The 15,852-nt window shown below is 30.9% G+C and overlaps 1 protein-coding gene across 1 annotated transcript in view; it reads left to right on the top strand.

Annotated features, from left to right (window-relative positions):
* Positions 1-15,852, top strand: part of LOC139529050 (mitogen-activated protein kinase 1-like) — a gene marked incomplete in the record, with an annotated part of 58,932 nt that overhangs the window by 36,840 nt on the left and 6,240 nt on the right. Inside the window, 6 exon segments of the mRNA XM_071325291.1 lie at positions 9,634-9,823; positions 11,297-11,429; positions 12,824-12,895; positions 13,528-13,607; positions 14,063-14,141; positions 14,944-15,176. Of these exon segments, the coding sequence (XP_071181392.1) occupies positions 9,634-9,823; positions 11,297-11,429; positions 12,824-12,895; positions 13,528-13,607; positions 14,063-14,141; positions 14,944-15,176 (787 nt within the window).

The following is a 15,852-nucleotide window of genomic DNA, read 5'->3' as shown; positions in this document are numbered from 1 at the left end:
TTTTAGTTTTCGCACTCTAACTTTAGTAAAAGTGAATAGAAATCAATGAAATTTTAACACAAGGTTTATGACCACAAAAGGAAGGTTGGGATTGATTTTTGGAGTTGAGGTCACAACAGTTTATGAATTAGGGGCCAAAAAGGGGCCCAAATAAGCATTATTTTTGTTTTTTGCACCATAACTTTAGTATAAGTAAATAGAAATCTATGAAATTTAAACACAAGGTTTATGACCATAAAAGGAAGTTTGGGTTTGATTTTGGGAGTTTTGGTCCTAACAGTTTAGGAATAAGGGGCCCAAAGGGTCCAAAATTGAACTTTGTGTGATTTCATCAAAAATTGAATAATTGGGGTTTTTTGATATGCCGAATCTAACTATGTATGTAGATTCTTAATTTTTGGTCCCGTTTTCAAATTGGTCTACATTAAGGTCTAAAGGGTCCAAAATTAAACTTAGTTTGATTTTAACAAAAATTGAATCTTTGGGGTTCTTTGATATGCTGAATTTAAAAATGTACTTAGATTTTTAATTATTGGCCTAGTTTTCAAGTTGGTCCAAATGGGGGTCCAAAATTAAACTTTGTTTGATTTCCTCAAAAATTGAATAAATGGGTTCTTTGATATGCCAAATCTAACTGTGTATGTAGATTCTTAATTTTTGGTCCAGTTTTCAAATTGGTCTACATTAAGGTCCAAAGGGTCCAAAATTAAACTAAGTTTGATTTTAACAAAAATTAAATTCTTGGGCTTATTTGATATGCTTTATCTAAATATGTACTTTGATTTTTGATTATGGGCCCAGTTTTCAAGTTGGTCCAAATCAGGATTCCATATCAAGTATTGTGCAATAGCAAGAAATTTTCAATTGCACAGAATTGCACAATAGCAAGAAATATCTAATTGCACAATATTGTGCAATAGCAATTAATTTTCAATTGGAGTTATCTTTCTTTGTATAGAATAGTAGTTGATAATATATGTTGGAAATTTGCCAGACATGACTATGATGTCATTTTCTATTTTTATTTGCCAATAACTTGATGTAAATAACTTCATTGGAAATTTGCCAATATAAAATGTTGCTGATGAAGCTTTTTTTCCTTATCTTATCTAAAATGTTTTTAGATAATGTATGTTGGACATTTGCCAGACATGACTATGATGTCATTTTCTATTTTTATTTGCCAATAACTTTATGTAAATAACTTCATTGGAAATTTGCCAATATAAAATGTTGCTGATGAAGTTTTTTTTATTGTTTTATACAATAAACAATGTATATTCACTTTTACAACCATTGTAACCAATCTTTACCATTCAGTGATAGCAAGCACTTTATTTTACATTTTAATATTTTATGATGTATTTAAAAGAGTAGTTATAGTTGCAAATTGATATCAGTTTTGGAAAAAGGGAAACAGGGATGTGAAAAAAAGGGGGGGGGGTGTTAAATTTTTCTCATTTCAGATTTCATAAATAAAAAGAAAATTTCTTCAAACATTTTTTTGAGAGGATTATTCAACAGCAAAGTGAATTGCTCAAAGGCAAAAAAAACCTTTTAAGTTCATTAGACCACATTCATTCTGTGTCAGAAACCTATGCTGTGTCAACTATTTAATTTTAGATTTAAAAGTTTGAAGAAGAAATCTTTAATTGATTTGTAAAATCTTGACATTTGTTTTGTGTAAAATAAAAACCATGTAATGTCAAAAATTTGATCACAATCCAAATTCAGAGCTGTATCACGCTTGAATGTTTTGTCCATACTTGCCCCAACTGTTCAGGGTTCGACCTCTGCGGTCGTATAAAGCTGTGCCCTGCGGAGCACCTGGTTATAATTTGTACTGCTATCAAAAATACTTTTGATTTTAGAACTGGTATATCATAGGGGTTGGGATGGGTAACCATGTAAAAACAAAAAATAAATATTATAATAAAGATTGTCTAGAACTGGTATATCATAGGGGTGGTGATACCTGTCCAAAATATTGTAGTAGAGATTCTGATTGAGGTTAAAATGTCATAACCTCAAATAACCTGTCCTCCATCAGAGACCTCCTGTATTGGGAACTGCCTCATTTAAAAAACTGAAGCATACAAATTAAGTGCTTTGAGTACATTTGTGGCTTTGGCCTTTATCATGTTCATCTATTTTATGGAAATTAGACAGATTAATGTTGACACTGTGTCCATTTATAGTTTTAAATTTACTTATTGATTTGCCTATAAATGGTATAGGGAACATGGCTGAAATCTAAATTAGATGATCTAATGCCATTAAAAGTGACATTTTATGATGCCTGGCAGTTGTTTGTGACAAATTTAATTTAAATGCATGTTTGTTTATTATCATCATAAAAGTACACAGTACCTTTTGTAGACACTGATTAAATTAATTTAACACTTTTAGGGATATCTTTCTGGGAAGTTTAATTGCATTGAATCAAATTTAAAACCCTACAAGAGTTTTCTGTGCTAACGTAATTTCCTATTGAAGTTGAATAGACATATTTTCTGCACCATGATGGCAGATAATTTTTTGTTTCTTGGCTGCAACTACAACGTTTACAGACAATTTTGGTTTTCAGTAACTTGCAGGTTAAAATTATTACCTCATTAGCTACTTGTTTTGTCCAATGTTTTAATACAGTACCTCAGACATTTCAGAAGTACCAGTGATTTTCCATTTATAAATATATATATATACATTGTAACAGTGTCATTTCAGATTTGGGAAAATAACTCGTCAATGTCTGTCTGGACAATTCCAAATTCTCAATAGGTTTGGTTTAAAGGTAGATTAAGATTATTTGAACTGTAACATTGCATACCTTTGGAATACAAAAGTTAAACCACCCATACTTTGGAGAATCAATGAACAAACCTGTTGTATGTATCACAACAACTTAGACAAATGTGAAAATGAAATACCTTTCTTATTAATATGTAAAAGACTAATTTAATTGCTCGATGATTTTTTTTGTGTGTTTTGGGGTTGACATTATATACCCCTCATCTATATTTCAAAAGACAGAATCAGATTGTTTGATTCATTGTTGGTGTTTTAACGCCACTTTTAAGCATCACTTTTGAGGTATATTGTGGGGGCCAGTTATTATTGGTGGATGAAGCAGAAATGCCCGGAGAAAACCACGACCTTGGATAGGAAAACTGACAATTCTAAATCTGCAGTCACTTAAGATTGTAATCTAGTGCACCCGCACTTGAAGGGTTCAAACTCACAACCTCAATGTTGACTGGTTTAGGTGATTATGGTAGTAGAACTACTTAGAACACTTGGTCATCAAGGCCCTGACAGAAATAGAATTCGATGTAATAAAAGTAAATTCTGAAGTTTTTGTTTGTGGCTTGGAAATATATGAGACTTCATAATCATGGCTTTAAAAGGCTATCAACTCGTATAAAAAACACCTTATTGGGCCACACTTAAAAATATTTTGGTTTGCCCAAACCCTACCCAAAGGTTGAGACAGTGGGTAGGTAGGTAGGCATTTTTTTTTTTTTTTTTTTTTTTTAAATTGAGGTATCAGATGTTTATTAGTCTTCATGCCTATTTGATTAAAAAAAAACTTCTTCATATCAGAACAATAAAAGAATTTGAGTAGGCAGCTTTTTTCTGGGTAGGTAGCGTTTGGGCAAACAAACCTATTATTTATTATGGCCTTGGTGCATTACCCCTGAAAGATATTTAATGTAAGAAAAAAATTCAAAAAGCCAGCCATGATATCGCTTCCGTAAATTGTAAAAAGATTTTAATCAACAGATCATGTCTAATGGACATCTGAAGAGTCTTGACACAAAGCCAATTATTCCTGGAATTTATGACATCACAATAGACTCTATAAGAAACAAAGGAAATTGATCACTAATTGACAATTATTGTCCGAACCTTATTGCTATCATCGTCTTACAAGGAAATACGCTTATTGTTAATGTCTTCTAATGTTAAGTATGCAAAAAACCTATGAGGCGATTTACATAGATTCTTGAGTTTCTATAGAATGTTTGTTAGAATCCTGTTTGTTTTACAGGCAGTATGAATTGTCAATAAGGTGCAATTGTTTTTTTTAGCTCACCTGGCCCAAAGGTCTGTGATACATGTATAATGCCAATCACAATGCATTATCAATGTTGTCTTCGTCTGTGGTCTCCTCTTAAACTACTTTATCAATTTCAACCAAACTTGTAGTGAATGATCTTTAAGATGCCTAGTACATGTAGTATGAATTTTGTTCTTTTTATGCCCCTGCCATAGTCATTGATAGTGGAAGGGGCATTAAGTTTTAACTCTGTGCATCCTAAACTTGGTTTCTGTTCTCTTAATTTGATAATCATTTTTAGAGAAACAGATTCCTGTAGACTCAGACTTCAGAGTTGAATAATTTAACTATCTTGATTGGATAAATCTGATAATACACTGGTACCAATGTAAGAATATATACATATATATAAACAACTAGATTTCCTAAACATGCTAAAGATATAAAAAATTGCAGAAAATCACTTAAAAATTATGCCCTGTTCATTTGCAATAAAACTTATAATTGAAAAGACTCAATATAATCCCCTTTCTAATACTGTCCAGGGTTTTACTTCATTTTCATCCTACTATCAGACAAGACGTTTGTTTAATAAAGTCAAGTATGACTTAACCTTTACATACTTAAGTCTATACATTTTTCAAATTTTTAAAGTTCAAATATGATTTTAACTTTCTTGTTTATCAATGTTAAGTATGGATTAAGTATTCTTTAGAATGTAAATTTGGCCATACAAGTCAGTGGTTCCATTGATGAGAAATTTTGAAATTGGGAAAGATGAAAAGACCATATTTATTGTCCTCGAATTCCAATAAACTTCACATCTCCTTATACTTCCCTTAAGATAAAAATTGAGAAACATTATTGTTTGAAAGGGGAAGCAGTTAGTAGAAAGAATGATCAGAGTTCAAGTTTGATATTCTTGTCAGAAACTATGGATTTTTTTTCCCCCAATTTTTTATCAAAATTATTGTTTTAGTTATGAAAATTTGTAAGAGATGGGAGAAATTGTTGAAACCTATCATATAGATCTGTAGTTTTGTTTTTGAGCATTCCATGAGTCTGCCTTCACAATCTGCTTCATTCAAATCTTTAATTTCACTGATGGAAGCAGATTCAAAGTTCATCGAGTTCTTTTATAAAGTAAAGTTCATGCAGAAAAAAAATTTGAAATGGTTCCGTGACGAATTCCATCAATCATCGAGCGACCATAATGCTGTTTCTTGTGTACTTTAAATGATTGGGGTTTAAATTGATCTTCATGTAATGTTGTTGTTCCATAAGATAATATTGTTCATTGATTTTTTATCTGCCGAGAGTCATTTAAACTTTTCCTAGATAAATCTTCAGCGATTGTTTAAGATATAATGACTTGTTTTTTCCTTGTCTGGATTAATTAGGATTATGCTTCTATTTTTTGTCCAAAGGGCAGTTACTTTTCTCTGGGTTTATGTAAGTCCTGCATTGATGAAAGTCTTTGGAAATTATGACAAGGTCATTCTATGTATTAGGTTTTTGAAGTAGCTGGTTTTGTTCTCCACTAGAATATGAAAATGGTTTCATGATTATTCTCTTTATAAAGATATGGAGATGTGGTATGATTGCCATTGAAACAGCTATCCAACAAGTTCAAATGAAGTGGATCTGTCGTTAGTGATACATGTATTAGGCAACTGTAAGGCCTTAAATATAATGGGGAAAATCTCTTAATTTGATTGGTCTAAGTCATGTCTAAGTGAGAAAACAGACATTGTGAACTATTATTTTGATCCAACAACATATAATAAAAAAAAATCAAAGTAGAATTTTGTTTAAAATTTTGCAACCACTTAAAGTTTGTCAAATGTTTATTTCCGTCAATGTACAAGAATCTTATGTAAGTGCACAATATTTTTTAGTGGCATCTAAGGGAGCTACCATTTGATTTTTATGGGGGGGGGGCATAGGATGAAAAATTTTGTCCTGCATTTTTTTTTAGTTGTAATCTCTGTCCTGCCTTTTTTTTTATTAGTTTATCCTGACTTTTTTTACCTAAATTGTCATCCTGCATTTTTTTTTTTTTGCTAAGTGTCTCATCCTGCCTTTTTTTTACTCAAAACTCCTGTCCTGCCTATTTTTTTCAAATTTCATCCTAGCCCCCCATTAAAATCAAATGGTAGCTCCCTAAATAAGAAGGTATATATATATGATATATAGACCACTTCTTCAAATTCAAAAATCAAAAAGTATTTTAAAAATAATAAATAAAACATCTGTATTTTCCTTATGATCCTTAAGTTTCTCAGTGCCTAAATAAATAACCTTGCCTTAATGAATAGCCCAGTAGCTTGCCTTAATAAATAGCCAGGAAAGACCAATATTGTTAACCATGAATATTACACATACATATATGTAGTCTAATATATAAAATACTGTGTATCATCTTTTGTTCTTCAGTGATCAAAACCTTTTTTGAGGTCATTGGACCTAATTTGTTTATGAAATTGATTGAATTGATTGCTATCCTTGCTATTGGAAACTGGAAATAATGGTTATAATTGAATCTGAGAATTGAATGATATTATCACTTGATTAAAAAGATGTAAAATAGTATATTTTATGATTGTAGGAACTGGATGATATGAACTGTACTCAATTTAAGCAATACTAAAATCATATTTTTTTGGTGAATGACGACTTGCATTAATATTAAAAGATCGATTAATTTGCTCCATTTGTTTTTAATGTTTTATAAAGTATCAATTAAGAATAGGTGGGTCAATCCTCTGTAAAACATAAACCAAATAACACGTGTTTAAGGAAATGATTTCTTTAGAAGTGTTATTGGAAGAGTAATATTTTTAGATTTGAAGTTCTCAATTCTATAAAAAAAAAATGTACTTTCAAGGGTACTGTTACAACTATGGAGTCATTTATTTTTGTGGTTACCATTTTTAGCTCACCTGACCTGAAAGGTCAAGTGAGCTTTTCTCATCACTTGGCGTCCGTCGTCCGTAAACTTTTACAAAAATCTTCTCCTCTGAAACTACTGGGCCAAATTTAACCAAACTTGGTCACAATCATCCTTGGGGTATCTAGTTTAAAAAATGTGTCCGATGACCTGGCCATCAAACCAAGATGCATAGATGCCAACCATTACGATTTTTTCCGTAGTTTTTCAGATTTTGCGATAAAAACTACACTATTACGGTCAAAGTCGAATAGTTACGGATTCCCAATCATCGACGTTCAATTTTGTAAAACGCGGATTTTTATCATTACTTTTCCGTCCTGGTCCAGTATTTAGGAAACGCCAATGTAATGCTTCCGGTTTCTCGGGAGTTATCAACCTATTGTTGGGTAACTAACTGACTTCCGAAGAGGCAAACTTGCATTTTATTAAGTAGCTTTCCCCCTTTCTCTACTTCTCCTTGACAAAACAAAAATGTTTGAGTCAAGAACATCTGAACAATTAATGAATGGAATACATACTACAGACAACATGTTAAATGACAAATTTTAGTGTACATCACTTTGCAACAACTCGTCAGTAATTTTTATTGGTAAATGCACGTTTATGAATGATTACTGAAAACTTTTCAAAAATACGGAAAATTTTATAGTTTGTTACTGATTGTGTCAAAAGGGGGTTGGCATCTATGAAGATGGCCGCCATGGCTAAAAATAGAACACAGGGGTAAAATGTATATTTTGGCTTATATCTTTAAAACCAAAGCATTAAGAGCAAATCTGACATGGGGTAAAATTGTTGATCAGGTCAACATCTATCTGCCCTGAAATTTTCAGACGAATCGGACAACCTGTTGTTAGGTTGCTGCCCCTGAATTGGTAATTTTAACGAAATTTTGCAGTTTTTGGTTATTATCTTGAAGACTATTATAGATAGAGATAAACTGTAAACAGCAATAATGTTCAGCAAAGTAAGATCTACAAATAAATCAACATGATCAAAATTGTCAGAGAACCCCCTAAGGAGTTATTGTCCTTTATAGTCAATATTGAACAACTTTTCATCATTTTTGTAACTTGTACAAAAATCTTCTTTTCTAAAACTATGCGCCAAATTTAACCAAACTTGACCACAATCATTACTAGGGTATCTATTTTAAAAAAGTGTCTAATGACCCCGCCTACCAACCAAGATGGCCGACATCAGTAAATACAGTAACAGGTGAGCGACACAGGCTCTTGAGAGCCTCTAGTTCATTTATTTTGTTGTTGTTCTCACAAATTTTGTTTATTTAATTTTGTGCTTCACCTATAGCCTTGAAGTTCATTTTTTTTGAACTACACATAATATTTGTAAATCGCTCTAGCAGAAATGAGTAATTTAAGAAAATTAACTTTAAAACCCTTTTAATGTGTGAATTTGTAAGAGTTTCCCCTTAAGTTAAATTATGGAATAAAGTATTAGTCTGTGCTTATAATACATCACAATAGTAGTACTCAGTACCTGCAATAAGATGAAGAATATTTGAATGCAACCTAAGTTTTACATAAAATTTATTTACAGTGCATAATATTATGGCAGAACAGATATTTCAAGAAGAAAAATCATTAAATGTTATGTTAACACTGATTATCTGTAAGATTAGGTTTCAAAATGTCATTGATTAATTCATTGCAGTTCTTTGTTTTTTGTTGATTTTTCTGATGCAGGCAGTTGTACTATAATTCACAGTATAATTGTTGTTGATATTGATCAAGCTTGATACATTTAAATTATAAGATATAACTTGTTTATCTAAGACTGTTCCTGTTGTTTACTAAAAAAGGAGAAATGGTTTGCTAGTTATATGAATTTATGGAACCATTGTTTACTGTAATTTCAGAAATTATTGCATGCATACATTATTGTGATCTATGATTTTAGACTAAAATGCAATTTTATTTTTGTGATATTCAGAAAATTACTGTTTGATCGATTCATATAAAAAAAATTAAAATGCAGGGTTTTAATTATTGCGATAATAACCCTTTCGCATTTTAGCAATAATAAAAACATTGCAATAATTTCTGAATTTAAAGTATTACATTGTTTGTTTTACATGTTTTAATAATGATACTACCAGAAATTTATATCTGATTAAAATACTGGTCCTGTGTCCACGCTTTGATTACAACGATCTGACTGTTCCGTCCAACCTTCTGTTCTGACAATTCACCGTTTCAGAATCAAATGCATTCTGGGTAATATTTTCAAAAGCGTACATGTACACCTAAACATTATGATTGGTTTGAAATGTTCTAAACAATAGAAATTGAACCAATGACTTGACATTATTTTCATTTTTGTGTACCAACAATGAGATTACCCATAGTCCTAGTCCTTTAGATTCTGAAAAGGCGAATTATAATGGCAACCACTGAAAGTTTTGCCTCTAATATTTGCATAGTGAACAAACATACTACACCTTTTGTTTAAATTTAACACAAATTAATATGGGTTCTCAAAATAGAAGCTTTGCATTCTGGGTATCACGGATATCAAGGGAGAGAACTCCAGCATGTAAAACTTTTTTCTGATCGCAATCTTTTGCTTTTAAAGCTTATTTGACTTAACAATTGATTAGATATATAGTACAATGTTTAATGGAGACAGACATGTACAAATTACTGAAGACGCAGCAACTGAGTAACGACCATGTGTGTTACTTCCTGTACCAAATACTCCGGGGACTCAAATACATACACTCAGCCAACGTACTACACAGAGATCTGAAACCCAGCAACCTTTTACTGAATACAACTTGTGATCTGAAGGTATTTTTATGTTTATGTTCATTCAATGAATTACAGGTTTAAATATGGTGTTGTGCTGTTGTTTCAGATTAAATATATATAGGTAATGAGTTTCATTCTTGGGTCTCCATTACTACTACTAGAGATTTTGAATGATACATGTATGTCTGAAGGCATTTCAATATAATGTTTAGCATGTTAAAATCTATATTTTATTCAGTAGTGTGAATCAAAGAAGATTTGTGGGGGGGAAGGGGGGGATTGGATGTTAAAATTCAGTAAGACAACACCCCAACACCATAAGTTAAACTAAATAAACTGTAAAATAAAAAGTGCATGATGATTATCATGTAATTAGCTGTAATTCCTTCTAGATGTGATGTCTAGAATTTGAAGTGATATGTGTTTTGGGTTGCTGGCTTTTGATATGGGTTTATCTGCATTTTAGGAGGTATTTAAGTTAGAATTGTAATTGAAAGTGTTAAGTGACAATATATCTGCTTCAGCTATTAGTTTTTATAAACAATCATCCATCCATAAAGTCTGACCCATTAAAATTATTACTTACCAGTCAAATATCCTTTATTATAGCTTATTTTGTAATGTTGGTCAAGAACATGAACAATTTGTATCAGTTTCAGACGAACAATTTAATTCTCGGTAGCCTCTGGTATAAACTTTCATTATGCAGCAGAGTGCATTTTACCCTTTTATCTATTTTCATGTTGAGATTTTATGGTATTTGTCAAAAGTGGAAAGAAAAATTGTCATTTATTTTTGAAGATTGGTTGAACTTGAAATTTTCCGCAGACTTTTTCACGTTTAAACCGTTTTCATGATTAAAATTGTTATTTTACATAAATCAATGAATTTGATCTAGTAGGAATTGTAGTTTTAGTAAATTGAATTTACTTTTCTAATCAAGTTTGTTATTTTATAGGACAGGTTGTTGTATCTGATGATTTTAGGTGATCAGTAGTAAGAGACTCTTAATCTCTAAGCTTAGTTCCTACTTGACATTCTTAAACAGAAAATTGCATCTTTGAATTGCATGCTGGGAGATTTTATCTTTTGTTAGAGATTATTTTCAGATCAGATAAACTCACTGATAATTCATGAATATATTTTAAGGAAATGAATAACAACTTAATGTTTACCTTGGCAATTCGCATGGAAACAACCTATATATGTTTTGATAGCAGTATATAGATTTTAGAAAAATACAAGAAAAAGAAAGATTTATTTTGATTCTTATACTATGTTTGATCTGTTTCTTCCATTTTAAAATAAAATATTGTTCATCGTGTTTTGAAGGAAATTAGAATTCATTTACATTGAATTGAAAAATAAAATGATTTTTTTGTAATCCGACTTGACAGTCATGAAACTATACTCAAACATCAAATTCAGTATTATGATTGGTTGATTTAGAAGTCTAAGGATAATAACATAGCAGTAAGCTGACCTTGAACATTGTTTTATTTTCTTTTAAAGATTTGTGATTTTGGTTTAGCAAGAGTTGCTGACCCTGACCATGACCACACTGGTTTCCTGACAGAATATGTAGCCACACGATGGTATAGAGCTCCAGAAATCATGCTTAACTCTAAAGGCTACACAAAATCAAGTATCCTTTATCAAAATGTTTCAATTGGTTGGTATTCAGAGGATTTTTCGATATTGTAGAAATTTTATAGAAACCGCCGACTGTGGATTCATTAATATTCGTTGGATACCAATTTTTGTGGGTTTCTTGGGTACAGGTGATCCATGAATTTAAATGTACAACGAGTTACAAATTTTCTATAGGTTTTGTACACGAAATCAAATATCCATGGAAATGCAAGTTTTCCTCAATCCACGAAATATTGATACCCACGAAAAATAAATGAATTCACAGTATTGGAAAAGTAAACACTGTACAATCAAATGAATTAAACATAATATAATTATAACACCAACTATCAACATGTTTGTGATCAGCAGCTATGAATATTTGATTTTTATTAACATGATAAAATTTCACTACATTTGTTTTTAAAATTATCGAAATTGTACACAAAAATAAAAGTCATTAATCAAATATATTTACAAAATTTGTCATTATATATTTCAATGAAAAGCAAACACAAACACTGAATAATTAAGTAATTTTGTAGCTAGGATCAGATCATTAACACACATTTCATACCACACGACTATTATTTAATTACCGGATCAATAAACCATTGTGATAACACTTCTATGGAAAATTTATTGAATAGAATGCAAATTTCATTTGATCTACTCTCAATTCTACTGTAAAATTTACTACAATGAAAATGATTTGGTTTTAGTTATTTTATAATTGTGAGTTCCTCCTTATGGATTAAAGGAAGTAGTAACCCAACAACACAAATAATCAAATGACATCATGAGGGGCAATACATCTTATCGCTATTTGTCTGCCATAAATGGACATCACAAAAGGTCCTGTTATATTTTGATGTCATAAAAGAAAATATCTGATGGAAAAGAGATTGTTGTATGATGTCAAAAACTCAAGCGATAAGGTGTATATATATATATATATATACTGTGGAAATAGGTGAACTATAAATTTCGATGTTCTACAAAGTACAAAGAAAATTAATGAATCGTCTTCAACAATATTTATAATGTCTTTACATTATGGCAAGGTATGCACCTAGATTTACTACAGAAGACATTTTTCATAGAACCTTCAATTACAAAAAAGACCCACAATCTTGTGACAACAACACTATCACCTTTTTATGACTCCTCAAATGAAAGTCAGCTCATGTAGCCAAAGAAAGTGATCTATTATAATGGAATAAGATATAAATATCATCTGTAAGCATATCTATGTTAGGATCTTTTTTGTGGTAAATTTTCTTTACTCGATAATGTCAAAACAGAATGTTGATTACCATATATACATGCTAATGATGCTATACATGTGTACTAAATATTAACCTTTATACATGTGTACTAATTATTGACCTTAACCCAGATTTTCAGTTGATGTATGGTCAGTTGGATGTATACTGGGAGAGATGTTGTCAAACAGACCATTGTTTCCAGGAAAACATTGTATCCTTTTTGTAATCAAAGAAATGTTTAAGATTGCTATCTTAATTGTTATATCTATGCATCTGGAAATAAAATTGTCTCAATTTAGCATCATTTCACAATTTTGCTTAATTTACTGACATTTTTAAGGCTGTACAACCTGTGGAAAAGGATACAAGTTACAAGAAGATGTGGTATGAGTGCCAATGAGACAACTCTCCATCCAAGTCACAATGAGTAAAAAGTCAACCATTATAGGTTAAAGTATGGCATTCAACACAGATCCTTGGCTCACACCAAACAGCAAGCTATAAAGGGCCACAAAAATTACTAGTGTAAAAACATTCAAACAGGAAAACCAATTCAATCTTTATATAAAAAAAAAAGGAAATGAGAAATGCTTACGAACCACATCAACAAATAACGATCACTGAACATCACGTTAACCACTGAACATCAAGGGTATAATTTAAACCAAAACTACAATATTTCATAAAAGTATAACATTTGATTTTGTGAGTGAAAGACCGTTTTAGATGGATTTAGTTTAACAACAAATAGGCCACAAATCATACCTTCTCCTTTGGAAAGATTGTCAACATTGTTCTATTTTCAACATATTAGTGAGCAAAAATTTCTTAACCTCTCTTCAGATCTAGACCAACTGAACCACATATTAGGAATTTTAGGTTCCCCAAGTCAAGAAGATCTCGATTGTATAATAAATGAAAAGGTAAGTACAATTGATCTTGAATATTGAAAATAAAAATGTAGAATGCAATATTCTACACTGGGGTGAATAGGAATGAAATTATAGTACCTCAAGAAGACGTGTGTAATCATGAGTTATAGCGATGCTTTTATAAATGTGATTATTGCAATTATTTGCGACGGAAAAGTCTTTATGAAAATAAAAATTCTCTATTTAATGATTGATAGCATTTTAGGTATGCATTTTCTGAATTGGCAGCAGGTTATAAAAAAAAAAACTTAAAAATATGTTTCAGGGATTCAAGAGTTTGAAGATAATTATCCTAAATATTAGATTTGCATAAAATTTTTATGGTCATAAGAACTTGCATGTTTTCACCCTAATGAAAATCTACAATCTAAATTATGATTAAAGAAAGAGTAACATTGAAATTGTGATATTTTTTGGTTGTTAATAAGAGTTTTTGGTCTATTTAGGCTAGAGGTTACATCCAAAGTCTGCCATACAAACCAAAGGTATCATGGAGCAGGTTGTATCCTAGAGCAGACCCTAAAGGTAGGTTAAATTGTTTTTTGTAAGATATTAATCAATAAATAAATTTGGTGTATTTACTGTCTTCTGATTGGTTAAAATTATTAGTTTTATTTTCAATGTTGTCAATTTTGATGGTGACACGCCCACTCTGACGTTGTGTATTCATACGCCAACATGTGTGTACGTTGTTATTGTTAATATAAATAATATAAAATGTTCCTTGAGCCTTATTTTTGATAGTGATTTATTTATAATGAATGGCAATAATTTATTTTGATTTTATTGAACCATAAAACTAATTTTTGACTCTTCACATTTTACATAATACGCTTCACGGATTATTCAATGTGAAGAGTCAAAAATTAGTTTTATGGTTCAATAAATTCAAAATAGATAATAGCCATTCATTAACTATGTTTAAATAAGTGTGACCTTGTTATCTCAAAACCCTAGAAACAACTGTATTATGGCTGTAAGAATATGTTGATGGTTTTAACTAAGATTCTCTTAAATTATTTGTTTTTTTCCCTTGTTTTGATGAAGTTAAAGTCTAATCAACTTGAAACTTAGTACACATTTTCCCAATGACGTGAACTATCTAATTTTAATGCCAAATTAGAGATTTTACCCCATTTTCACAGTCCACTGAACATAGAAAATGATAGTGTAGATGGGGCATCCATGTACTATGGACACATTCTTGTTTGATTCTGAAGTATAACGTTAACTAAAGTAATAAAAAAAATCAAATTTTCTATAAGCAGATGAGTTGTTGCTAGTTATAATTATACATTTAATAATAGTGTGTATCTTTCTTTTTCAGCTTTAGATTTGTTAGAGAAAATGTTATGTTTCAATCCACACAAGAGGATCACGGTGGAACAATCATTGGAGCATCCATATCTGGAACAATATTACGATCCTGCAGATGAACCTGTCGCAGAAGAACCATTCACATTTGAAATGGAATTAGATGATCTACCCAAAGAACGATTAAAGGAACTCATATTCCAAGAAACTCTGGATCTGAAAAAGAAAATGGGAATAGAAAGCTAGGTAAAAATGGTATATGGACCACCTCTGGGTGTGGGATTTTTTCAATACCGTGAAGGCCCATTGGTGGTCTTCAGCTGTTAACTGCCCTTTGGTCGGGTTGTTGTTTCTTTGACATATTCCCCGTTCCATTCTCAATTTAATATGTGGCACATTGTAGATAGTGTAAATTCAGAAATTATTGCTATGCTTTTAGGATTATGAAAAAATGGGACAGGGTTATAATTGCGATATTTTCAACACTCATTTGGAAACTTTTTTAATGAATTAAACAGGAGTTTTCTAAATATCGCATAAATTAAAATCCCATTTTAGTCTTAAAATGACAAAATCGCAATAATAAATGCAGGCAATAGTTTTTAAATTTACAGTAATAGATTGACAGGTGGGAGAATCTGGATAGATGAACATTTTAATATATATCTAGGAATTTTCATTAAATTTTTTTTAGGAAATCATATTTTCACTAACTTAATGAATATCTACATGCATGATCTAAACCAAACTTTTTCTAAAGAACACAAAATATCTTGCATAATTTGTATTTTAACATAAGAGGATGCATTATGATTACCAATGAGACAACTCTCCACCAGAGAGGAAGTGATGCAGAAGTTTACAACTAGACATCTCTGCATTGCCTTCAATAATGAGCAAAACCTATACCCAATAATAATCC

Source organism: Mytilus edulis, chromosome 6 (assembly GCF_963676685.1).
Source record: "Mytilus edulis chromosome 6, xbMytEdul2.2, whole genome shotgun sequence".
NCBI classification, from domain to species: Eukaryota; Metazoa; Mollusca; class Bivalvia; order Mytilida; family Mytilidae; genus Mytilus; species Mytilus edulis.
The sequence above is the reverse complement of the archived record's forward strand: the minus strand, read 5'-3'. Positions and strand labels throughout refer to the sequence as shown.